The sequence below is a fragment of the Tamandua tetradactyla genome, chromosome 16, assembly GCF_023851605.1.
Source record: "Tamandua tetradactyla isolate mTamTet1 chromosome 16, mTamTet1.pri, whole genome shotgun sequence".
Classification (NCBI taxonomy): domain Eukaryota; kingdom Metazoa; phylum Chordata; class Mammalia; order Pilosa; family Myrmecophagidae; genus Tamandua; species Tamandua tetradactyla.
Window position 1 is genome coordinate 44557681 of NC_135342.1, and position 16558 is coordinate 44574238.

The 16558-nt window shown below is 33.1% G+C and overlaps 1 protein-coding gene across 22 annotated transcripts in view; it reads left to right on the plus strand.

The window, feature by feature from the left end:
* Positions 1-16144, plus strand: part of CYLD (CYLD lysine 63 deubiquitinase) — a 56239-nt gene extending 40095 nt beyond the window's left edge. For 21 of the 22 annotated variants that reach the window (XM_077132411.1, XM_077132407.1, XM_077132413.1 and 18 more), the window contains 11 exons: positions 641-1020; positions 1832-1997; positions 2595-2736; positions 4055-4177; positions 6233-6324; positions 7175-7241; positions 11534-11666; positions 12599-12707; positions 13509-13627; positions 13912-14128; positions 15766-16144. In XM_077132411.1, coding sequence (XP_076988526.1) covers positions 641-1020; positions 1832-1997; positions 2595-2736; positions 4055-4177; positions 6233-6324; positions 7175-7241; positions 11534-11666; positions 12599-12707; positions 13509-13627; positions 13912-14128; positions 15766-15950 — 1733 coding nt within the window. In that variant the 3' untranslated portion in view covers positions 15951-16144. The remainder of the gene's footprint in view (positions 1-640; positions 1021-1831; positions 1998-2594; positions 2737-4054; positions 4178-6232; positions 6325-7174; positions 7242-11533; positions 11667-12598; positions 12708-13508; positions 13628-13911; positions 14129-15765) is intronic. The other variant, XM_077132415.1, reaches the window with a different exon arrangement.
* Positions 16145-16558: the final 414 nt, after the last annotated feature.

Sequence of the window (16558 nt, forward strand, 5' to 3'; positions counted from 1 at the left end):
TATTCTGGCTTGGATCCTCTTCACTGTATGTTTGTTTTCTTTTCTATTTTTGCGTCTAGTCTTTCCTTTAGTCTGCGTTTTGGGGAGTTATTTTGTTCTTTTAGCTTCCTAAGGTGGATGCTAAAATTCATTAATGTTTACCTTTTTTCCTAGAATAACTTTTAAGTCTATATATTTCCTTGAAAGTATTGCTTTAGTTATGGTCCAAATATTTTTTCTTCCTTCCATCCTTTATTTATTTGTTTCTTTTTTTTCTCTTTTTTATTCTTCTTGTTTTAATTTATATAATCATTTCTTCTCTGATTCTTTAGTTACTTAGACATGTGTTTCTTAATTTTTGATATCGTTTTGTACGGACTTAGTTATAACTTAATTGTATTATTGACAAAGTGTATAATCTCTACGATACCAGTCAGTAATAGATTTTTTTGGCTTGAACAATTGGGTGCCATTTTCTGAGGTAAAAAATTTGGAGAAGAAGAGAATCCAGAATAGTATTTTGGAGACACTAGGTTTGAGATGTGTATGAGAATCCTAGTAGAGATGTCAGGCAGGTAATTGGAATAGACCCGTATTTTTAGAGATGTAGGGCATAATGAATATTCTTGAATGTGTTTTATTAATTAATAATTTTTTATAGGTGCCGAAGACCCTGCAAAGTCACTTACAGAGATATCTCCGGACTTTGGACATTCTTCACCACCGCTGCAGCCTCCTTCCTTGAACTCATTATCCAATGAAAACAGGTTTCATTCTTTACCATTTAGTCTGACAAAGATGCCCAATACCAATGGAAGTATTGGCCACAGTCCGCTTTCTCTGTCAGTTCAGTCTGTGATGGGAGAGCTAAATAATGCACCTGTCCAAGAGAGCCCACCCTTGGCCATGTCTTCTGGTAACTCACATGGTCTGGAAGTAGGCTCATTGGCTGAAGTTAAAGAGAATCCTCCTTTCTATGGAGTAATCCGTTGGATTGGTCAGCCACCAGGACTTAATGAAGTACTAGCTGGACTGGAACTGGTAATTTAATTTGACCTAAAAATGCAGCTCTTTTCTATCTTGGATTTTGTGCAGATTTTTCTGTTTTGTTATTTGGCTAAATGTTATATTTGTCAAAAAAGCCATCACTAGAGAAAAAATTTTATTACCTTGTTGGCTACCTTTCTTCTGCCACTCATCAGGCTTCTGACCTAATGTTAGGTGGTCTCTGTTTAAGAAATGATAATTGACTTTTAGGCTAACATATTTAGGCTTATTACATGACATGTAATACAAATTTATCAGCAGCTTTCTTTTTCTTCCTCAGCTTTCCTCCCCCAGTCAGTTCTAATATATATATCATTGGCTTTAAAACTGATCCCCATTTTTAGAGATCTTTTGAGATCATTGGTAAAGGGAAAGATTTTCCCTTTGAATATTAGGAAAGCGTATTGTTTGATATTTTATTATCAGGAGAGAATTTTAGTACGTTTCCTTTTGTTTAAATATATTTCTTGTTCTTTTTTGTTTGTTTCCAAACTAATGGATACTGCTTTGCTATTTTTCTTTTAATAGTTATGGAAAGGTACAGGAAAATCAGTTAATCAGAGAAGGTTAACACATATATTCTAAAAGAAAACATGTTGACGACTTCATGCTGGGTTAAGAAATTAATTTCTTAAATCATTAGCTGTGTACCAAAGCCCTGATTAGTTAATGGAGTTATCATTACAAGTCTCAAGAGGGAATTCTGAGAAAGGGTAAACTAGAAGCGGATCTTAGAAACTTTAGCTCTTTTTATGTTATCTTTGCATGATACAGATTCAGGCATCTGGATGCATTTCTTTTGCAGGAAGATGAATGTGCAGGCTGCACAGATGGGACCTTTAAGGGCACTCGCTATTTCACCTGTGCCCTGAAGAAGGCGCTGTTTGTTAAACTGAAGAGCTGCAGGCCTGATTCTAGGTTTGCCTCCTTGCAGCCTGTTTCCAATCAGATCGAACGCTGTAACTCTTTAGGTACTTGATGCCTTTCAGTTATTTACCAATCTTAAGTGTCTCTAGTTGTAATCTCATATCATTTTGCAGTAGGTAGCAGTGGCAATGTTTAAATGTGTTTCATAACAATATTCATTAAGCTGTTAAATTAGTAAAAATTGTTAGTTGGTGTATAAGAAAATTACAGGGGTTTTATTGATCATTGTTATCCTAAGAAAGGAAAATTTTAAAAAGTATTAGGAAAAGTGGGACTTTTTTTTTATTAAAGTTGAAAGAGTACTTTGTGATTTTTTTTTTCTTTTTCAAATTTGAAAAGTATGTATCTTCAGACAACTATTAAAACTTTGGGGAAAATATTTTACTTGACAGATACTTTTTACACATTGACTAATATTCTAAAGTATGTCTTATTGTTGAGGAAATGACATTGGAAATGAACAGTAGCATTTTTTACAAACCAAGCTGAATAACATTTAATCAAAGCCTGCCTTTAACATAGTTATAAGTTAGAAACAAATTTTGCATTAAAGTACCCAGATATATTTTAAATGAAGAGATATATATGGGAATACACATTATAATAGTTTAAAAGAATTCTTTTCATTTTTGTCTTTTGAGCATTTGGAGGCTACTTAAGTGAAGTAGTAGAAGAAAATACTCCACCAAAAATGGAAAAAGAAGGTTTAGAGATAATGATTGGAAAGAAGAAAGGTATCCAAGGTCATTATAATTCTTGTTACTTAGACTCAACCTTATTCTGGTAAGTTTAAAATTAATGGAATGGGTATAGACAGTACTGTAGGGGCAGGGACTCATGTATATGTGTGTGTGTGCGCACGTGCGTGTATGTTTCATATATATATATATATATATGTATATATATATGAAGGAAACTGCTAATTGGCACTGAGTAGAGAAACTGAATGGCTGAGCATCAGGAGAGAAAGGGAAGAGCATCAGGACCCTTTTCATACCCTCCTTGAAGGCTATTAACTGTCCCACATGCCTGTATCCAAAAACTTAATATAAATAGTAAGGCATCAGTACTGAATAAGAGGTAGGTTTTAGTGTTGCAAGTAGAACAGATATACTGAGAGTCCCTGGGAAATCATGTAGTTGATGAGAATAAGCACATCTTTGTGCATGTATCAGAGCATAGGACTTGCTCATAAACCATTGGCCAATGTGCATGTTATCTGTTTTAGTAGGTAGAGGCTGTCATAGTACTACTTTATTTTAATGAACTGTTTTCAGTGGAAGCACTGTTACCTTTGTATATGTTGTTTATACTAAAATGAAACAACTTAGCATGGCAAGAAACTTTAGGCTTTGAAGTTTGAACCAGTTACACTGCCAGTTAAATTGAGTGTAACCTGCTAGCTCTGGATAGGCGTGTCATAAGAGGAAATTAATATAGGATGTATTATTTTAAAAATGGGTGAAGAATAAACATGGTGGGTCTTTTTTTTTTTTTTTGTCAGATTACAAAAACAAGCCTTACAGCATTGACATAATATTCTTTGGTGTGCCTAATAAAAATATGTATTATTCAAATTTTCTTTTTCTTGGATATCATCAAGTTACAGCTATCTGTCACTCACAAGTTTGGCATTTAAACAAATTTAAAAGTTTATGAGAAAGAAGCACAACATTCAGAACAGGATACACTAAGGATCTCTGTTTGCCTTGAGAAGTAGTTTCCAGATTCCCTCCACTGGTTGCCCATTTGTAGCTTGGCTGAATTTCGCAGATCGTATTTCAACTTTTGTTGAAATTTTAAGTGTTATTTCTTAAAATACTGTAGGCATATTTTTATCTTAACACTGTCAGTATATAGTTTCTCTTCTTGATATTACCATTCTCCTTAACCTTAACCTGGAAGGTTCTAGGCCCTGATGAGCGAACCATGGGACTATTAACAGGGATTTTGGGTCACTGTGTTTTAATGAAAGACACTAATCTTCATGTTATTTGTTCTCCAGACTTTGCTTATTTTTCTTCTGATTCTTGTTAGAATCTCTTTTTTCAAAAGTTAAGATGATTATAATATGAGGAAAAATGTTCTTTTTATTTTACAGCTTATTTGCTTTTAGTTCTGTTCTGGACACTGTGCTACTTAGACCCAAAGAAAAGAATGATGTAGAATATTATAGTGAAACTCAAGAACTACTGAGGACAGAAATTGTAAATCCTCTGAGAATGTAAGCTGAAGATATGCAATATTTTTCCTTTAGATGGTATCCTATTTGCTGCTTTTTTGCACAGTAATAAATTTATGCCCTGCTTTCATGTAGTAAGAAATAGGTGAAAATTAGTTCTTTTAAAGTTTTTAAAACTTTTTCATCTTTGGTCCTTCTACTTTTCTTAGTTTTGTTTCATAAATCTGGCCAAGGGGTAGTACATAGTATATGCCATGAAATAGTTTAAACGATTTGGTGGAGAACGCTATGATTTATCAATTGCAGTAGGTTTAGAAAAGCTGATATAGTACTTGGAATTCTTATCTTCTGAAATAGTTTATTCTAACACTACCCCTAACAGTAATCATGTTCATCAGTCAAACTGGTACAGTCTGGCTTCTTAAACTTAACTTTATCTGAAAGAAATGGAGCAAGGGAAATGTTTTATTTATAGCAAACTAGTTCTTAACTTCCATATTAGAAGCAAATGAGATATATTTTATTAGTACATTTGATGTTCAAAAGAATATATTTAGGCCTCCCTCCACCTCCCTTTAAGAGATAATTTATTTTTCTTTCCTAGCATAGGAATTATAAGTAAAGAAGTCTTTCTTTGGCCACAGGAAGCAATTTGAACATCTGGTAAAGAATTTTGATAAGTGTTAGTAGGGATGTGTGATAATGTCACATTATAAAATTTAAACTATGAAGAATTAGGACCACAGATCAGAGAATACTTTTGTTCGTTCAGGAATATAGGGAGCAAACTATGTAATTTAAAGTTCATGTAAGATAAATTTAAAATTTGTGACTCACTTTTCTTATTAACACTTAAGATAAAAAAATTTGATATAAGATTTTGACCAAATATCCCAGAATAATAAAAAAAATTGAGCATTCAGAATGACCTATTATATGGCCTGACTAAGAAAGTAATTTATAAGAGAATAAAGTTCCTCACTTATATCTTTTATTTCTCTTAAATTCTGATATGATCAAAATATCTCTAAGGTAATTATTAATTTTGATTTAAACATGAATTTTTTTTGTCCTATGCAAATTTTTAAACATACTGTCTCTTTTTTCTCCCCACGTAATTGATACCAGAACAGGACAGATCACATCCAGAACCCTGAAGCATGTGACCACTTTCTTCCTTCCTTCCAAAACACAACTAAGTCCATTAATAAACATTCTTTGGAGAAAGAACCATGGTTGATCCCACTTTGTCACCCTGTCCACAGTGAGACACTTGTCAGATGCCCTGTTGCCATCAGATTCCCTGTGTATAAACCATGTCTGCATTATACCTGACTGGTTTTATTTTGTACAGAAACCTCTGCTTTCTCTGTTGCAAGCTTCTCCAAGGCAGAGGACCTGTCTTTTTTCACCTGTTCATTTTTGTATTCCCAGTGGTAACAGGTTAGATGACTATTTAAGTGTAGAGGCTCAATATGTGTTAATTGCAAAGAATTAATGAAGCTGTTTTAGAATTAGAATTTTGCCAAAGATTGATGTTAAACTTAGTGTGTGCTTCCTATATTCAAACAAAGACTAGAAAAAAATCATCATTATGGATGATAGGTTTGATTACAGATTTTGGACTTTGGATTTCTTATCATTTCTCTTTCCCATTCCATTTGGTAGCTGTTTCAGCCTTTAATATTAAAAGGACTTTCTCTCAAAATTGTATATTGTTTTTATAAAGTAAGTTCTTTAAGCAAACTTACTTTATATTTTGCTTAAATATTTTTAAGCAAAAAATATTTAAAAACCAGTCATTGAGAATTATTTTTAAATTAGTTTTTTCTTATATTTGTATATGACAATTATTCTTAAGGTATATCAGTGTCTCGGATAATTCTTGTTCTACAGCTTTAATTTTTCAAACTCCAAGAAGAAGCCTATAATTTATTCTTTAAAATAATTGTCTAGCCAATAGATTCATGACATGCTGGAGTTGTAGAATATGATTATTATATTCTCTTATAGTATGTATAATATGATTATTAAAATGTGTTATATAATTTCTTATAATTGCCTGTATCAGTGAACTAATCGTTTTTACTGACCTAGATATGGATATGTTTGTGCCACAAAAGTTATGAAACTGAGGAAAATACTTGAAAAAGTTGAGGCTGCATCAGGATTTACCTCTGAAGAAAAAGGTGACTGTTTTGATTTACAGTAAATGTCTCAAAATTAACTTGAAAGCATATTCTAAATTATTGACTGAAATGTGTGTTTGTGGAGTTTGGGACTTTATTTTTAAATTAGGAATTTCTTTTTATGTGATGTACAATTTTCTCCGCTTTTTGTAAATGCTTTCTCTCTTCTAAAAATGAATGATGATGTGGAATAATGAGTCCCTTTAAGAAGTTGGCTGATTCTTGTATATTAAATGAGTAAATAAGACGTTTTTTCCTCTCCATCAGTATTGATGATTTTGAGTTGTTTTTCTTTTAGTGGTGAAGGGTTGCATTGAGCTGTCCATATTTTCCTGCTTAGTTTTTCTTGTTACAAAGGGAGGTACAAAATGGCTGACTAGGATGAAGTTTATGGTTGAGGAACAGTGTTTTAGTCCGTTCATACCTGATGGATTACTCAGAAATTGAAGTCCTGATTTTGAAATTATAAGCAGCATACTGTAACTAACTAATGTTTAGAAGATGTGATAATTATTTAAATAGCAGGAAAAAACAGGGTTAATCCTTCAGTTTTTATTCCATTTATCCAAACAGCCCTCAAAGAAAGTAAAATTATTTCACTGTAGGTGACTTATTTTACCCTTTCAAATGCAGTAAAGTTACAAAAAAATTAAGGTATGATGCTTTATAGTAATCTTTAAATGTTCTTTGTCTTTTTCTATAGTCAGAAAAACTTAAGAAATATGCTATTAATTCAAATAATCGTGATTATTAAATTGAATTCAGTATATAAATATGCCTGGTATAATGAAAATGAAATGATTTTTAAGGTTTGTCAGTAACTTACTTGATTTTTTAAATTTTCTTTTAGATCCTGAAGAATTTTTGAATATCCTGTTTCATCATATTTTAAGGGTGGAACCATTGTTAAAAATAAGGTAAAAATAAACAGTCCTCATTTCCATGGACATCATTCAGTAGAATTAGTTTCACCCTCTGGTGAAACTTAATATTATGTTTGTTTAGGTACCATTTATTATGCTAGGAGAATATAATGCAAATTAACTATAATCATTGTTCTCTCCAGAGTTCCACACTTAAAGAACAAATTCAGTGTAAATTTGTACTTTTAATTTAAGCTCTACTGATAAATATTATTACAAATCATTTCTTACAAAACTGTGTATAGCTATTTTTGTAATTTTAGTTAGTGAACCCTTTAAAAGAATCTTACTCTAACCTAATCAAACACTGGGAGAATGTTGTTTTTTTGTAAACCCATCACTCAAAGAATTAACTTGGACTTGAATTTGCTCTCTTGTTCTCAGTTTTATAACTTGGTTCCCTGCCCCATCTTACTGAAAGCTTTGAATATAATGCATGAAAAGTCTTAGTGAAGTGTTCTAGATAACTGAACTTTCCATAGCATTTGAATAGTTGCATTCTAAATGCTGAATCTTTTTATATTTTAACCTAGGGGGTTTCTGTGTTAAAATCTTGCTAATGTAGCACATACTTCCCTGAAAGCTAATCTCAGGTGGTTCCTCTTACTTATCACGGTGTCTTAAGTAATGTTGGGTGATGCCATTGAGTTGATGGGTGAGGAGGAAAGTGGACAACATCACAGTTATAGTTGGATATTGTTTGGAAGTTCTAACTAATGAAATAAGATATATTACTGTCTATTCAAGGATGGTAATAGCTATTTATATATATATATAAAATCTTAGAGAATTATCTAGAAACTTCTAGACTTAACAAAAGTTTGTAATTTGGCTATGTAAAAAAATGACTATTGAAAAATCAATATATGTGTTGATTTATATACATTTATAAGGTGTATACCTTCTAGCATATATGAAAAGGAAATCATTTCATAGTTTATGAAAATATAAAATTCCAAGAAATAAATAAATGAGCTAGGGTTTTAAAAAGATTTGTTGCTCAGAACTAAAAAGGGATATGATTAATTCATGAGAAATATTGTGTTCCAGGTATGAAAACCAAATATTTTGAAGATGTTAGTTTTTTACAAAGTAACTTGCCCATAAGATCGTACCAGAACTTTTTTGGAATTCAGTAAAGTGGTTTTAGAGTTCTCTGCAAGATTAAGTAGTAGGTGAAAATATTGAAGAATTTTTCAAAAAAAAAAAAGTCTGTTAGCTGTAAATGCAAAGCAAGAGATATTAAAACAAATAGTACAAAATTAAAATTACAGATCGGTGTTACAGAATTGAGATGAATAAAGTACCCAGGTTGTAGCCCAAAGGGACAGAAGTTGAAAACAAGAGAGGATAAGAAACTGGGAGGGAGAAGGTCCAACATAGTTCTAATGATAGTTCTAGAAGGAGACGCTGGAGAGAAGAGGGAAGAGGCAATATTTCAAGAGAAAAAATAGCTGATAATTTTTTAGAATTTTTGACAGACTTACATTTTAAGATTAAAGACTCACGGAGACCCTGAACAACAAGAACAGGATGAAATTGCCACTCAGAGACTAATTACAGGATGTGCTTTAGTATAACAAAACTGAATTTAGAGAAAAGGAGTGGGATACTAGAAACAAGGAGGAGTCAAGAATTTGGTAAATGCAAGTAAATTAAGCATTCACATTTTAAAGCAAAGATGGTGATAATAATAATAATAATAATAATAATGGTTTATTGTGTGCGGGAGGGATGAGGATTAAAGATAAGATGAGACATAGCCACTAACAAAGAAGGGTGGTGATTGGAGGCATAGTGTTCTAAGGTCTGTGGAATAAGACTAGAGACGGTAATTTGTTTAGGCTTGGTCAAGTCATGTAAAAGATTGGATTAGGATTAAAGCATGGCTTTTCTAGGGTACATAAATCTTTTCAGACCAGCACACATGGGTATAGTATATATTGTTTTCCACAGTGCTAGATAATCCAGGATCTGTTAAGAACTTTCGTGGCTAACCTTTGTGGTCTGGTTCACAAAGAAAATATTATATATATCCATGAGTGTTTTTACCTACCTTGTAGACATTAATTTTCTTTTAAAAAGGATACACTTGTATCCTTCTCCCCTTAGGTTTTCCTTATTGGAAACCACAATCCAAATTGTACAATTTAGTATGGTGGCACCAGCTTTGTTGAGATTGTGGCTTAATTATGCTAGGGTTTTAGCCTCCTAAAACTTTAGTAGTTGGGTTTGAGTGGTTGTTGTTTCCTCTCCTCCATTCCTCTGCCCAATTTCCACAAAGCTGTGTGTCTTTGCTCTTTAATTCTGGTTCTCATTTCTAGGTGTTTGCCGCTTGAGCTACCTTCAACCAACTCCTCCCCTGATATTATTTCTGATTGTTGCAACTACTGACCTCTTCTTTCTTTCTTAGTTTCTTGTCTCATTTTTTTTCCTGTTACTTAACATTTTTCTGTATTATTTGGTCTTTACAGAAAAATGCTAGCCTTTTATAGTCATCAACAACCAATTAAAATATTGATATAGCATAACCTTCAAGTTTTTTAGTTATCATTTTTATTTGTTATGTGCTCTCATGACTCTTCTGTTTTCTTACCAAGTAAGTTTTGTAGGCATTTGTTGATTTCAGGGTGATTTCAAGGTATAAGCTGTTTTGGGAAGCTGAGGTTTTTTATGGTTGGTCTCTGAATTGCTGATCTTTCATTATGAAAACGATATTAATATTTTTCTTTGGAAAAAGCTTGAAATGTAGAACTATAAAATGGTACAGCCACTATAGAAAGCAATGTGATTGTTCCTCCAAAAGTTAAACATAGACTTACTATTTGGCAATTCCACTTCTAGGTATATACCCAAAGAAACAAGGTCTCAAACAGATACTAGTACATCAGTGTGAACAGTAGCATCATTCCCAGTAGCCAAAAGATTTAAACAGCCTAAGTGTCCATCACCAAATGAATATGTAAACAAAATGTGGTATATATATACAACAGAATATTATTTGGCAATAAGAAAGAATAGAATATGAGATATATTGCAACATGGAGGAATCCGAAAAACATTATGCTCAGTGAATTAAGCAAGGTACATAAGTCAAATATTGTATGAAAACACTTACAAGAGATGACTTGATATAGCAATTTTCAGAGATAGAAAGTAAATTAAAAGTTACCAAGGGAGGGGAGAATGTTTTAAAAAAAAATCTTGAAATACAGATATAAATCTAGATATGGCAGTCTGAGCTATGCTCAGAAATTCTGCTAAAAAGGTAAATAATAAATGTAAAGATTATTAATTATTTTGGTAGTGTTTGTCTTAAATAAAATTAATTTCATTTTATAATTATTTAGAAATCATTATAAATCAAATATTTAGAAGGGAAATATTCACTCTAAGAGTGATAACACTGCATGTAACTGGCAATTACTTCATGTTTGTTGAATAAATGAGTGACCATCTAAAAAGACTATGATTTAGGGGAAAGAATAATCAAAGTTTATTGGGCCTTCCTGCATTCTTTTCCTTGCTTTGCTTTTTTTTTTTTATAGCTCACATGCAGCTTCATTCAGTGTTTTAACATAATTACATTACAATTAGATAGTATTGTGCTGTCTATTTTTGAGTTTTTGTATCTAGTTCTGTTGCACAGTCTGTAACCCTTCAGCTCCAATTACCCATTGTCTTACCCTGTTTCTAACTCCTGATGGTCTCTGTTACCAATGACATATTCCAAGTTTATTCTCTAATGTCGGTTCACATCAGTGGGACCATACAGTATTTGTATGGTCCTTGCTTTGCTTTTGACCTGCTGGTAAGTGATTATCTTTCCCTAGATCTCAGGGCCTTCATTTTATAAAATGAAAAGTTTGGAGTAGAGCGTCTCTAAAGTCTTGTCCCATTCAGACTTTTAAGAATGGTTATTCTTCCTATTTCCAACATTAAATACAGTTTGCTGCTTTCTAGATTTGGATAGTGACAGTGAACTAACTGATTTTAGCTTCTGGTTATTATTGTTCACACAGTGCTTCTCCATTGCTATTGTCATTCCATTATTTTTCACCTGATCACTAAAAACTAAAGGAAGAAACCATTCCTAAGGTCTTATGCATATGTATATTTAATTATTTAATCTAAACCTTTGTCTTTTCGTCCTTTTGTTCTAACTATCCAAAATTGTACTGTCAGATGCATAGTTTTTTTGCTCTCAAATATTGCTGGAGCAACTTCAAATTTTGATTAAGCATTTAAAAAGTAAATTATACTAATTTTGTTCTTTGTGGTTTTAGATCAGCAGGTCAAAAAGTGCAAGATTGTTACTTCTATCAAATTTTTATGGAAAAAAATGAGAAAGTTGGAGTACCGACAATTCAGCAGTTGTTAGAATGGTCTTTTATCAACAGTAACCTGAAATTTGCAGAGGTTAGTGGTAATTACTTGTATTTCGTATGTAAGCCCTTAGGATTCTTAACACTACTGTGGATTCCATAACTATTCATTTTTATCAGCAGAGAATAGTTTGAAACACAAATTAAGAAAATACAAATAGGAAAAAATAGGGTGCAGTGTTTCAATTTTGTCCTTGTAGAAAATGCCAAAGAATTATAATGAAACTTTTTGAAAAGTTCTTAGTGCCAAAGGAAAAACCAAGATAGTTTGTAACTTAAAACTTTTAGGTAGTTTAAAGCAAAAGGAATATTTATGTTTTTAAAAAGAATTTCCATCTCTTTTTATTAGATAAATTATTTAACATTTTATCCACGTATACTATCTAAATATATCAAACTAGAGTGTTTACTTTCCCTTCTTCAATAAGAGAGATATGAATAAATTCACTTCTATTGTTTGTTAATGAACAAATAATATAATTTTCTTTTACTGTTCACTGAGGTGCTTCACAATTTTAGTAATACATGCTTATGGCTTAATTTTATTGTATTCATTTTGGAAGGAATGTTTGGTAACACCCTAACAGTCACAGTTACTTATTTATTGAAATATAAGAAATAGTGTTCTCCAGTGATGACAGTTTCTGCATTATCCTTGCAAAAAAAATTTCTTCGAACCTTTTTTAAATATCAACCCAAAGTGGAATGTGGATATTAATTGATGCCCAAGATCATTTAACACCCTGACCTATACTTATCAGTGTATCCATGAGATAAGGGCTTACTTGAAGAGTTGTGGCTTCTTGGTATTTCACCTCCTGATTCCATGTTACATTTGGATTATGTTTTAAAGTCCGTTAACATTATGGCTGTCACTACTTGGTTGGACAGCCATGACTATTTGAGTTTCATAAGGAAAACATTTTTTAGAACTTTGGTTCTAAAAATATATATCTTTTTTTTTAGGCACCATCATGCCTGATTATTCAGATGCCTCGATTTGGAAAAGACTTCAAACTATTTAAAAAAATTTTCCCATCTCTGGAATTAAATATAACAGATTTACTTGAAGACAGTAAGTATAAGATTTTTCAGTTTGTTTTGTTTGTGTTTTAAAGTAGTCCATGAGGTCATTCTCATTCATTGGAGGAATTTAGTTGTATACAGTTCTTCTAAAAGGCAATTCAGTATTTGAATATTGTCAGTAATTTTACTTCTAGAAATATAGTCTGAAAACATAATCAGATGCAAATAAATATTTTATATGTAAATATGCTTATTGTCACCTGATTAATTAATTTAAAATACTCTAAATGTTAATGACAGGGAAATAGTTAAAGGAATTATGGTATGTCTGTACAATGAAACTATTGCCATAAAAATTCTTCCTTTTGAAAAACCAGTGTACATGAAAATGGTCATGATATGATGTTAAGTGAAAAGCTAAGTACATTGGAGCTTAAAAATATATATATATACATACACATATGCACATATGTATATATGCTTACATTTGCAGATATAAAATTATTCGTGAAAGTGTGTACTTACATTGCAAGTGGTTATCTCTTGCTAATTGAAATTGTACATGTTTTCAGTTTTCTTCTTTGAATTTTTAAAAAATGATGCATTACTTTTATGATCGGGGGAAAAGCACCCTAGAATATTTATTTAAAAATATCATTATTTGGTCAAAGAAAATGTCTTCAAAGATATCTTAATTCCAGGGAAATCCAACTTAAAGATTATAGGGATGTGGAAGGGATAGACTGTTTTAAGTCCTTTTTAAAGCAGAACTTTTCTTTCTAATCTTTTAAATGAAAGAATGCATTTTTTTAAAGGCATCTTGACTCCCCTCTCACTCTCACCATTTTAGCTCCCAGGCAGTGCCGAATATGTGGAGGACTTGCAATGTATGAATGTAGAGAATGTTATGATGATCCGGACATCTCAGCCGGAAAAATCAAACAGTTTTGTAAAACCTGCAACACTCAAGTAAGTTTGACTTCACTTAATGGATGTTCTCTTGTTGAACAAGTAACTTATATGTAGTTGAAAATGGATTTCAGATTTTGGAGATTTTTGAAAATCATTATTAACTTTAAAAAATCCATAATAAAAAGTATTATTTAGCTTCTTCTGACTGCTTATTTCTTAGACCTCTGTGAAGTGTCTGGTTGCTACTTACAGACATGTGTTAGATTAGAGTGAATAAAATCTATTGACTTAAAACTTTGAGTTGGGCTCAGTCATGGCCTTCTCTTCATGTTCCATTTTAGGTCCACCTTCATCCCAAGAGGTTGAATCATAAGTATAACCCAGTGTCACTTCCCAAAGACTTGCCTGACTGGGACTGGAGACATGGCTGCATACCCTGCCAGAAGATGGAGTTGTTTGCTGTTCTCTGCATAGAAACAAGCCACTATGTTGCTTTTGTGAAGTATGGGAAAGACGCCTCTTCCTGGCTCTTCTTTGACAGCATGGCCGATCGGGATGGTATTCTGAAAACCTTTCTTCTGCATTGTCGGCAGTGTTTTAGTTCTTGTGGGATGGCTAATTTTGAGATAGCCTGTTCTGAGCAATAAAATATTTTGTGAGAAAATCCTTTCAGAAATACCTTGGTGACACAGTCACAGTCAAATCTTCAAATGTATTAACCACCTGCTGCCAAAATTAAGGAATAATACTGTCTTGATATTTTGACATGCATATCCTCTTTGTTACAAAAAAAGAATCCCCAAATTCTTGTTTTAAGGCTGAGAGATTTTCTTTTCAGCTTCATCATCTTTTATTTTCAGGCGCCTCTAATTTTCTAGATAAGCCCTGACTGCCATTTATTGAGTACCAAGCTCTCTGGGAAGTCCATTCATTCATTATACCTAAATCCTTGAAATACCCTGTAAGACAGGGATCATTCCTATTTTTTCTGTTATTAAAGCTGAGTTTGAAGGGTTGACAGTTATATAGCTGGTATTTAAGTCAATCTTTCTGACCTTAGACCTTATGCTTTTTTATATAAAACCGTGTCATCTTTCTAACAACAAAATTTAGAACAGAAGTATATACCCCTTCAGAAAAATAAGCCTGTTCTGCATTTAATGTATCTCTCCCTGAAATGGGAAATATAGTACACTTCCCAGGCCATTTCCTAGAATGCTTAGTCATTTAAAAAACATTTAATGAATGCGTGGCAAGTGCCAGGGTCTGTGATAGGTCCCAGGAATGAAATGGTTGTCAAAACAGTGAAACCCCTGCCTTTCTGGAGCCTACAAATAAGGACCAGCCTTAGGCAAGGTTGTGAAGTATGACATCTGTTCACCTCCATTCTTCTCCTTTTACCTCATTTTTCCCTTAGCCACTTCCCTGAGCTTCCGTCCCCAAGGTCTTCTAGTGTGGCCCTCTTGGAATTTAAGACATCTTCTTGTGACAGCCTAGAGGCCCACGCTTTAGACAAAGGGTTCTTAAACTTTCCCCAGCTCCCAGACACCTGAGAGATGCAGTACAGCCCCATCTGTAGGTGAGCCCCCATCCCAGTTTGACACTTGTATTGAACAGTGTAACTCAAAAGTACGGGAACTCCAGATGTTTAGGAAGCCAGTAGGAGAGCTAAACCAGAAGGCCCTTTCCTGGAATCCCTAAAACTATACTCCTTGACATGGTCATTCATAGTCTGATAATAGGTGAAACAAGCCTTGCTATATAGATGTGCAAATATTTCTAAAATTTGGGGAAATATATTAGTGTCGATTTTACTAGCTCTCTCTGAATTGGAAGTATACTGGGATGCTTGTGTCTGGGAGGGGATGTGGATATGTGAAGAATTGAATGCCATGTACATATGTTACTAACTAAATACAGAGAGCAGTATGTAAAGAAGGTTTGGGGCTTTTTGTAGGATGTGTCCTTTCACCAGTTTTATTTCCTGCCAGCCCTAGAATCCTTTCAGAAACCAAGAAATGAGAAAACTGTTAAGAGTTAAAAAGAGGCCTTAACTTCTAGAAATCAGAAGTAAAGTGAGGTCTTTCAGATCCTTTACTATTAAGTCATGGGATTGTAGAATTGCTTTGGTATGGGTCAGGGCAGCAGAAGTTTGGAACTTTTTGCCTGAAAAGAGCTCTTCCTCTTTCCCCTAGGTGGTCAGAATGGCTTCAACATTCCTCAAGTTACCCCATGCCCGGAAGTCGGAGAGTACTTGAAAATGTCCCTGGAAGACCTGCATTCCTTGGACTCCAGAAGAATACAAGGATGTGCACGGAGACTTCTTTGTGATGCGTATATGTGCATGTACCAGAGTCCGACAATGAGTCTGTACAAATAAATCTGGGGAGGTGAAGAAACTGAATGCACAATTTCCATGTTGCATTTACTGAGCTGGCAGTTTTGTTTAGCGTCCATTGCCGGCAATGGATGTCTCTGTGGCGATAATCCTTCAGAAAAGGATTCCTGTGTTTAAAAACAAATTGCTTTTGTGTTACTGAAGTATTTAATAAGAAGCATTTTGCACTCTAGAAAGTATGTTTGTGTTGGTTTTTTAAGAAGTCTAAATGAAGTTATTAATAACTAAAGCTTTAAGTTAAGTGCATTGATCATATAATATTTTTGGAAGCATAAAATTTTAATTGTGATAGTTTAAACCTCTTTTAGTCCATTGGGAATGTAAATAAATGTGTCTTCTTTATGGACCAAGGATATGAAATCATTTTTCCTTTATAGCTAATGGTTGCCTTGAGGAAGAAATAATTTGATTTTATTAAGAGCCTACTTTCAATCCAGTTATTAAAGTTGTACTGAGTTTGATTTGTTAACTCTTTCCTATACAGCGCTGACTCCCGCATGTCTGCAATCTGCTGCGTTTTTGTGTTTCTGCATATTGGTCAGAAAAACATATAACTTCCCTTATTGGTGTTGTTTTCTATTTGCTCTGGT